Source organism: Arachis ipaensis, chromosome B06 (genome assembly GCF_000816755.2).
Source record: "Arachis ipaensis cultivar K30076 chromosome B06, Araip1.1, whole genome shotgun sequence".
NCBI lineage: Eukaryota > Viridiplantae > Streptophyta > Magnoliopsida > Fabales > Fabaceae > Arachis > Arachis ipaensis.
Genome location: NC_029790.2, coordinates 21,062,490 through 21,072,221, shown reverse-complemented (window position 1 = coordinate 21,072,221; position 9,732 = coordinate 21,062,490). Strand labels below are relative to the sequence as shown.

General features: G+C 38.2%; 2 protein-coding genes across 5 annotated transcripts; one reads left to right on the top strand and one right to left on the bottom strand.

The window, feature by feature from the left end:
- Nucleotides 286-5,562, top strand: LOC107646147 (la-related protein 6B). Of its 4 annotated transcripts, none has more exons than XM_021104228.1 (10): nt 288-1,028; nt 2,672-2,753; nt 3,005-3,099; nt 3,208-3,279; nt 3,536-3,615; nt 3,743-3,842; nt 4,186-4,248; nt 4,328-4,396; nt 4,629-4,775; nt 4,948-5,562. In XM_021104228.1, the coding sequence occupies exons 1-10, from the start codon at nt 570-572 to the stop codon at nt 5,188-5,190; spliced, it is 1,410 nt and encodes a 469-aa protein (XP_020959887.1). In that variant the 5' UTR covers nt 288-569; the 3' UTR covers nt 5,191-5,562. The 4 variants fall into 4 exon arrangements, with proteins under 4 accessions (XP_020959890.1, XP_020959888.1, XP_020959887.1 ...); XM_016350341.2 differs by having other exon boundaries at nt 290-1,028; nt 4,201-4,248; XM_021104231.1 differs by lacking the exon at nt 3,208-3,279 and having other exon boundaries at nt 286-1,028.
- On the bottom strand, nt 5,832-9,500 carry LOC107646146. The gene is made up of 6 exons (XM_021105473.1): nt 8,963-9,500; nt 7,879-8,123; nt 7,687-7,721; nt 7,244-7,503; nt 6,466-6,892; nt 5,832-5,923 (listed from the first exon to the last, which is right to left on the bottom strand). Exons 2-6 carry the CDS (start codon nt 7,893-7,895, stop codon nt 5,832-5,834), a joined length of 831 nt encoding a protein of 276 aa, XP_020961132.1. The 5' UTR covers nt 7,896-8,123; nt 8,963-9,500.

Below are 9,732 nucleotides of genomic sequence, written 5' to 3'. Positions count from 1 at the left end.
TTATCAAATATATAACATTATATTTGATTATACAAGATTTTAATTTTCGACCCCTTCACTCTTAGATTCCTGGATCCGTTAATAAACTATTTTTAATATTCTATTAAAATTATATATTTTATGTTACAATATTTGTATTGTTTAGTAGTCTTGTGCTGTTCTTTTTTTTTTTGGACATGAGTCTTATGTTGTTTGAATCTATACAAGTTTTTCTTAAACTATTTTTTTATGCAATAAAGACACGCTGCACTTACAGCATTCTTAGAAAAATTGGATAGTCATCCGTTGGGCCCGCGTCCATCTTCGTCAATCATAGTTCATAAAGTCATCCATCTATGATCCTATCACGACCCCAGAAAAAAACCTATGATCTCGCTGGGGCTCTGACCAGTGTAACAGTACCACCCCGAAACTAATTGAACAAGAGTGATAATTTGAGAATTGTTCTTGGGGTTATGCTTGACGAATCTCCCATCTCACTGGTATTTTTCCTGTCATAGTCCACCCGCTTCTAAAAAAGGTAACTGCCAGTGTGGTCTAAGCTGAAGCAGCTTCTAGATCGTTGTGACATGGCTCAAGAATCACTGACAGAAGCCCCAGACATGTGCCCTTCTTCCTCGCACGCAGATCCATCTCTCTCCAGAAACCTTTCCTCTAGCCGGCTCAACGCACAGGCTCCTGAATTCGTGCCCACGCGACCTACTACTCGGCTAGTGGTGCCGCCGCCGCCTCCTCCTCCGCCGCCTTCTGGTATGGTGCATGTTTATCCACCACCCCCGACTTCACCCTTCCACGTACAGATTCAAGGTCACGTTCCAGCCGTCCAGAATCACCACCATCATCATCTTGCTCATCAGCATCATCATCATGTTCAGGCTCACTACCGTTCTCACCATCACCCGCATCAGTATCATGTTGGCACCGATTCCGGTGTGCCGCAAGTTCAGCAGTCTCACGGCGAGTCAGATCACACTCCTTCTTCCAAAAGCAAGCTATCTGAGGAAGCTAGTCAGAAGATTTTGAATCAGGTCTACTTTAATGTCCAAATTGAATGGATGCTCTTTCTTATGTTCTTTGAATTATGCAAGTAGGCGGAATATTATCCTATTGATATTACCCGTTTCATCTATACATTTAGGTTTTGGATGTTAGACTTTGTTCCATTATGATGGTTCATAACCATTCTTTCATTCCAATTCAGCGTTTCGTGTGAAAAGCACTCCACTGATCAAGTTAGGTATTATATTTGGATTGGGAGTTTAGTAGTTTGGAGGGAAGGGTTAGTTTTTTGTTCCTAAACTTAAAGAGGTTTTTATATACTGTGTCTATAAAAATTAATAAAGAATGATTTGGAAGTTTCTTGGATTTGAAATTTCGCAGGATAAATTTTGGGTGTTTCAACTGCAATTGTTTTCATATGTGGTTGTTGCAACTTGAGTTCTTTGAAACTGCTTTATTGTGGTTGCAAGTGCAGTTGTGTACCACAGTTTAAAACCAATAAATGGTGCATGATAAATAATCCCCTATTCCCCTCCTCTACTTTCCAAAATCCACTCTGCAGTCATTCCCTCGTCTGAGTGCCGTAGAACAGTAACTCATATTGGCACAAATTGATCACCACACCTGACCTGAGGAAGCATTTTTGGAAGGGGGAGGTTTGGTAATTTTACCTGTAAACTGGCTCTCGGGCACAATTGGATGTGTTAATTCGGGCTGAAATTTGATAATGATGAGGGTCGGATGCTTTATTTTTTTATTGGAGGGTGGGGGTGGAGATAAAATGGATCGTGATAAAATTTGGTCTCTGATAAGTTTATGAAGAAACTGCAGCTTTACGCTGCCTCAATATCTTTTTACAGTATGAAGCTGAAATAGCAGATTAATCTTCCATTTCTTTTTTTTCCCCTTTGGTTCATTGCTGTCATTGTTCTAGATTAGCTGATGCCTGATGTTGGAACAATTCACTGCTTATGATAGTGGGTGTGCGTTGATGTATTCAACTGCCTACAATAGAACTTCATTACCCCTTTTTTTTCCTGATTAAATATCAGCTATAGAGTGGCATTTAAAATCTGCAAGAAGCTGAAATTTTGATATGTTTTACTCAAAAAAGTCTTCAGGAGTCCTAAGTTAGCACTTGGCACTACTATCAAGTTATATATCTATTATCTGAAATAGTTTACTTTCTATAACATAGACAGAGGGAAGCTTTTTGTTGTTGAAATTTTCTGAAATTTTTGGGAAATTGAATAACTCAATTAGCTGTCAAGAGTGCTTTTGGATCATGAATTTCAGGTGGAATTAGTACTTTTCTATAATGGATTTCTGGTGGAATTCTAGAACATTAATGCCTTTTCATATTTGGCAGAAAAGGAAATTTAGAATGGATAACAATCAAGGGAAATTTTTATTTTTTGTTACATATATCTTTCTCCGTCATAGAATACTTTAAACTGCCGATGTTGAGGAATGGTTGGGGGATGGTGCACTATGTGAGGTGCAGGAAGACATTGTGTATCAGTAGCTTCCCTTTTTAGTATCATCTTTCTTATTTTGTTACCAACATTTACCTCCCCCAAAAAATGTCTTTTTAGTATAATCCTTGATTTCTTGACTGAATGCTGGAACTTGACTATTATATTGGTTTATCTAAATATGCCATAATTTGTAGGTGGAGTATTATTTCAGTGATTTAAACTTAGCTACTACTGATCATTTAATGAGGTTCATCAACAAAGATTCTGAAGGTTTTGGTAAGATGTATATTCTGTTTCCTTCTTTTTTTTCCCCTTGTGGCAGAATCACCATGAACCAAAGCATTTTATTCTACTACTGCCAGAACTTCTTTCTAACTTTAAAGAGAGGAATGGGATGATGCAGTTTCTACTTAAAGATTATCATATTTAGTGAATTGTTTTTTGTTCTGTAATAAGATGGTTGCTAAATGGTTTAAAGTTTTCATGAGCTGCGATTTTTGTATTAATGCTTTTCTAAAACTATGCAGTTCCTATATCTGTTGTTGCATCTTTCAAGAAGATCAAGGCCCTCATAACCAGTCACTCTCAACTTGCGACTGCTTTGAGGAACTCGACAAAACTTGTAAGCTTCTTCACTCTCATACTTCATGAATTAATATTATCAAGCTCATGTTCTTCTCTATGTATCTTTTCGTAATTTTATTTTTCCTATTTTTGGTATCTTGTCCAGGTAGTAAGTGAAGATGGAAAGAAAGTCAAACGCCAGCATCCCTTAACTGAGTCTGATATAGAAGAGCTACAAGTTAATTTTACTAATATTCTGTGACTGGCTATAGATTATGCTGGACAAGTTATTGATGAGCAAACAATTTGTTGAATGGATTAAATATGATACTAATATTATACATGCTATTCATTCTTTCCCTTGTAATATGCATGCTATTTATTCTTTTCATAATATTTTAATTAATGACGTTTCTTTGGTTACTATTGGTGGCTCTTAATTAGACTTCTTTCCTCTCACTTTCTCTAACATCTAGGATTATTTTTTGTTGTAGTCTCGTATTGTTGTAGCTGAAAACCTACCTGAGGATCATTGCCATCAGAATCTTATGAAGGTGTTTTCTGCTGTTGGGAGGTATTATTGCAACTTGTAACTTAAGCAGCACAATGTTTGTCACAGTATTCTTTTTCCCATAATCTTTTTAAGTTAGGTATTTGCTACTAAATTTTAAATTTCTGTCATTTTGCATTTGATTCTGCAGCGTGAAGACCATCCGGACATGTCCTCCTCAAACTTCCAATAGTGGTGCTTCTTCAGCTTCAAGATTGGGAAAAGTTGATGGCGTACATTTAGCTAACAAGGTCTACATACATACATGCATGCATAAATTCATCTACTACTGGTTCATCTGTTGAGTTACCATGCTCTGTTCTTGTTTCCATTATGTTTTGGCAAAAGTTCTCCGATATATACTTTAATTGACTGGTAAAATGACCATTTAATGGTTCTCCATAGTCCTTAGTATGATACTATGGTTTCCAAGTATAGACATGCCTACCTTTGTTTGATGCAATCATTTTTGGGCATTGACATTTGATTTTGGATTGCAATTTATGGGAGTTGAGTAGACAAGTAATGAGAACCTTTACCTCTCTTTTTCATGGAGAGTATTAATGAAGTGTATGTAATTTTTGAATCTAACACAGCTTTCTGTTCCAGTTGCATGCATTTGTTGAATATGAATCTGTTGAGCTGGCTGAGAGAGCAGTAAGTACCATTTTATTTCTGAGTTAGCAAACTGCGATGGCATTTTTGGCATTATGACAAGAGTTAGTACTATTGGCAGGTTGCGGAGCTGAATGATGAGCGAAACTGGCGGAGTGGCCTCCGTGTTCGTCAAATGGTTAGATGCATGGTATACAATTAATTTTCTTTGAATATAGGGCATTGACAATCATAATTCTTATTTTCTTATCTACAACAGCCGTATCCTGTTATTTTAATAAAATTAAAATTAAAATCCCTCTCTAGTTTGGCCTGATAAGGCGACTCAAGGCTGAGGAGTCTTCAAACTGTTGGATGGATAGATCAATATTCAATATAGTTTAGACTTTAGACATAATATCTCTTTAATATTTCATGTTCAGCCAAAACCTTCTCAAGGACGGGGAAAGAAGGGATTTGATACTGAAGCTAACTGCGAGGAGGATTATACTTCTCTTCCCGAGCAGCAGGCAAATGAAAAACCAGTAGAAGATGCTCCCGTTGCTGATACTCATACTCATGGACATGTGGTAAGTGCTTGGATATTTTGATTGCTGATTATGTGATATACCAAGTCTTTGTTGCTTAATGGCGAATGATTACATGGATACTCTATCCATAACCAGTTAATTGGTTTTGGGTTTGTTAATTGGACTTACGGTTTCTATGCCTTGTCTTTATATATATTTGTTCATTTGGCAGGAAGAACATGCCTATGAAAAAGAGAGTGGGCAGAGGAAAGGGCGTAGCCGGGGCAGGGGGAAGGGTCGTGGCCGAGTTCATAGTCGTGTGAATAATCAATTGGGAACACAAACTTCCAATTCCAATAATTCAATTCTTACTGAACAAGTCGTCGCCAAGCAACCTCCAGGGCCCCGGATGCCAGATGGTACAAGAGGATTTTCCATGGGTCGGGGGAAGCCCATAGCTGTTAATATACCTTGAGCATAATATTGTGCTACTGTACTTATAGCGAGTTTATTTCTGGGGCAAGTCTGAAGCAGATATTTAATGAGGGAAAAGTAGAAAAGTGAAATCAAAGGATAGAACAAAGTAGTCAGTCTGCCCGTTGCCTGTAACGTGTGAACAACTAGACATGGTGAATGGTGATATAAGAACTCGTCAAACGGTCAAACCTCTTGTCGTTCCATTTAAGGCCATTATCGATCCTTATGTATTCCCATCTGACCAGTATAGAAAAATACATCCTATTTTTCTAGTGAGATGTAAGGCCAAAGGAACCCGGCACCCCAGTATATTGTCAAAGCAGTATTAAAAATATGAATTTGGAGTTCAGTTCAATTGGTTATTCCGAAATTGGAAACCCGTTATTGCCACATGTAGTGAATTCAACCTGTGAGTAGCTTCTAGCTACTTGTTAACAGTTTGATACGGTAAGTTTGAACTTCCAAGTAGAGTAAGAGTATATTACTTTATGAAAAAATAATATAATTTGACTATTAATTTGTTTAGGTAAAAAACACTGCACCTAACACAATCAAAAACAGTCCAACACTAGCATGACACCGTTGAAATCCCACATCCACAGTCAACGTCACCATTACCAACTCCAACACAGCACACATTCACACCGTCGAAGCCCTTTGGAATATTGCATCGTTGTTGGCTGCACCAGCCTCGCCAACATCTATCTTCATGCTGTTGTCCCGTAGTGGAGCTAAGGAAACAGATCTAGTGTGTAGCGAACAAATCAATGCTTGATGTCTGGTGGTCTCTGGTTTAGTGACCGTGAAGAAGACAAAGGGAAAACGATGGAAAAATAAAATGAGATGGGGTGGTTAAGTGGTGCCCCGGTTGAAGGAGGCAGTGATGGAATTTTAATTTTCAAACTATCTTGAAATTGGGTTTTTCAAATTAGAGAGGAAGAGGTGGTGTGGGTGCTTGTGTTTGACTCTGGAACTCTGTTGGAACTGGTGGTGGTACCGTTGGGTTAAACCAGTTTAAATATTGCAATATACAGTACGCATCAGCACTTTGTTTAACTGTTAATTGGATTATTATCGGGACCCGGGAGGACTAAGTTGATTTACACTTATAAACAACAGGAACAAGAGTACATTTACTATAAAAAGAGAAGAGTAATTGAATTATTTATTTTTTAAAAAAATTGAATTACGAATAAATGGAAACCTATTCTGATGCAAGCACGATGAAAGCTGGAAAATTTCATCCTAATAATGAACAAAACTAGTAGTTTACACTCAGGCAAGCTAAATGAAACAAGAGAAATTGAAAGNGGAGAGCCACTTTCGGATCGATCAAAGTGGAGGAGTTGACCACCACATTTTGGGCAGTCTTCAACCTGTTTGGGCACCATGAAATACATGAGACAGCTCTTGCACCCAGCCACAACCAAGACATTACCCTTATTATTACTATAACTACTACTACTACTGCTACTGCTGCTGCTACTATTATTCTGCTTTTCTACTTGTCCCAGCTCTTGGTAACACTGGTCTTTGGATGAAGAGGGGCATGACTCCGATGAAGACTCTTCGCTATCGTACCAACTCTCTTCTTCTGACTTGTAATCCCTACTCATACTGCTACTGTATTCTGCTACCCTCCTTGGATCCTCCTTTGCTTTCATTCCATTCTGCCAGTTTATGTAATAAATTTCCCCCGTCTGTACATGTATATAAGTACACAATCAATACATTGTTCATTCATTCCCACCAAATTATATGCAGATAACTTCTATAAAAAATCATCTTCTAAAAGGAAATAAGCACCCAACCGCCAGGACTAGCTAGAAAGACTCAATCTTCACAATTCAGATATCGAACAAATGTTCAGGACATCCGATTAACTAAGGAAAGCCGGACCTTCCCCCAAAGAGTAGGCAAAGCAAAAGGACATGACAAGCAATCAGAAAACTAAAAATAATCTTAACTTTCTAGGGGCTTCATCTGTGCGGTTGCACTATTGTTTTATATAATGAAGAACCTAGAGAAGAAAGAGGAGAGGATTCAATAACCTTCAAATCTAGGCATTGTTCCCAGTGGTAAGGGAGTGATATATGGGAGTTGAGTTCTAGAGTAGTGTCAGAGTTGGAGATGCGGTTGTTCAGGACATCGTCTGAGCTGGATGAGATTCCTATGCCAGCTTCGGCATCTGCCTCTGCATCTGTGACTGACCCTTCTTCCCTTCTGCTCTCATGGCTATGGTTGTTTAAGGAACAATTTTGAAGAGACCTCTCTAATGAAGCTGTGATCGCCTCCATCTCCATGTTCTGAGCTGAAAAATGGTTTCCAACAACTATTATGAAAACCACAAACATATACATATATATCCAAAATATAATCTTAAATTTTCTTCTACTTCCTTTTCTTTTTAATCTCATGCATTATATTCAACGTATTAATTAAATGGATGTACTCTTCCAAATAAACGATATACATTCAGATACTCTATTGCTACCTGTGATGTGACAGCGAGCAAAATCAAATAGAGTCCTGCACTAGAATACAGCACCAAACATAGCCTTAGAGACTCTCAACTATTTGAAAAACGCAAGACTAATCACAAGAAAACAGCCACCGATGTGGCATCGGTCAGTAATATTCTGAGAGAACAACTCAATATCCCTCAGTAAAAGATCACAATACTGACAAAAATAAGAGAAGCATGAGAACCAGTAAATTTCAAATTGCCTCCAATGAACCCAGCTCAAGTAACAATCATGCACAAACCCCTTTTCTTTTTTCGCAACTAGGAACATAATTCATGTTAATGAATCAAACATCCAAATGTTCAACCAAAAATGGAAGCAAATTCATAAACTTCCAAGCCATTGTAATCCATGAGAAGACAAGAACCATCAGAAAGGGCATTAGTCACCCACGCAGCAACTCAATCTGAAAAACGTGATCCAATACCAACATTAAGGAGCACGGGGTAAGAAACAACAAGTTCCAGCAACACAGCAACCCATCAGTATATGCAGCAACAAATTAGGATGACATTGATGTTCCAGCATATATTTAAACAGCTCTACTAACATTTAGAGGCAAGGAAAGTCCAGAAACAATATGACAGGCACAATCAAGGAGCAGGAAATGACCATCAGAAATTACAATTTCATCAATTTTGGCCATAACCCAATTAAAAATCACAATGGTAACACATGATTAATCCAAAGAATCTAACCCGGCAAATTGACCCAAAACATAAAGGAGTTGAAGTTTAAAACCAACACAACAATGAGAAATCTGCACAATACTCCACAATATCCCAAGAGAAATCACAATGAAACAAAAGAACATGACAATAATCAGGCACACGACGTAAGAACCACTTAAATCAACCAGGAATAAACTTAGCACATAAACTATCCATCATCAGGAAAATAAGGGAAAAAAACTTGAGAAGTATATTTACCAAATATCATAACCCTGACTATAAGTTGCTCAGAAATTCCCCAAGCAGAATGCCAGGAACAAAGTATAGGAGCAGAGGAAACCAAAAACCAAATACAGAAAAACTCCAGCCCCAACATCATTCAAGAAGAAGAGTTAATGATCTATTTTTCAGGATAATCTCAAGCAATAAGAACGCAATTAAACTCCATAAACAGAATGCCACAGGCACAAGCACAATCAAACGGCCAGAAATCAATGAATACAGCAAAAGACAGAGGAGAAGAAAAGAAAGGAAGGAAAGAAGGAAGGAAGGAAGGAAGGGGTTAATTGTTTACCAGTAAGGGTTTGGAGGTCCAAAAAGAGAGGTGGCTGGAAGCAGCAGCGAGCGGGGCAGAACCGCGAAACGCAAGGGAAGATATTAGAAAGCAGAAGAGTGGAGAGTGGGTGTGGATTTTAAGGGAAGAATTAGAGAACACGCGCAATGAAGCGGCGCGTGTGGAAGGGTCATGGTAACCGTAGGGTAGGAGGTGTCAGCTCCAGGGAACCACTGTGGGATGCATTTTGTCTGGCTTCGCTGCTTTCACTGAAAAGAGAAAGTGGAGGTTGGTGCAGAATGGAGATGGTCCAAACGGGACTGTGGACTGTGGACTGTGGCTGTGTCTCATAGGCATAGCTGGACTGTAAGAGAATAAAAGAATCTTTTCTTTTCCTTGTTTGTTTGACAAAACAGCAGGGAATCTATGGATAAAGGCCGCAGTGACAGTGGCAGCAGGCACCATCGCCTTGTCGTACCACAAAGAAAGAGATTGATGGGAGGTGTAGGGAATACAGACCTTTAGACTACTATGGACTATGGACTTGGTCCTGTGTTGTGTGTTCCCCCTCTCTATAATTTTGGATAAATTGTTATTTTTATCTAAAATTTTTTATAAAAGAATAAAATTAATAGAAATTATTTTTAATATAGACATGACGAAGGTGTTTTGATTGAATATTGACAGCATTATAAAAATGTAAAAAAGATATCGTATTACCATGTGTTTAATACGTATCATACGTGTTATAACGCAAGACCCTTTGTGTTGACTTTTCATCTGTAAAATTC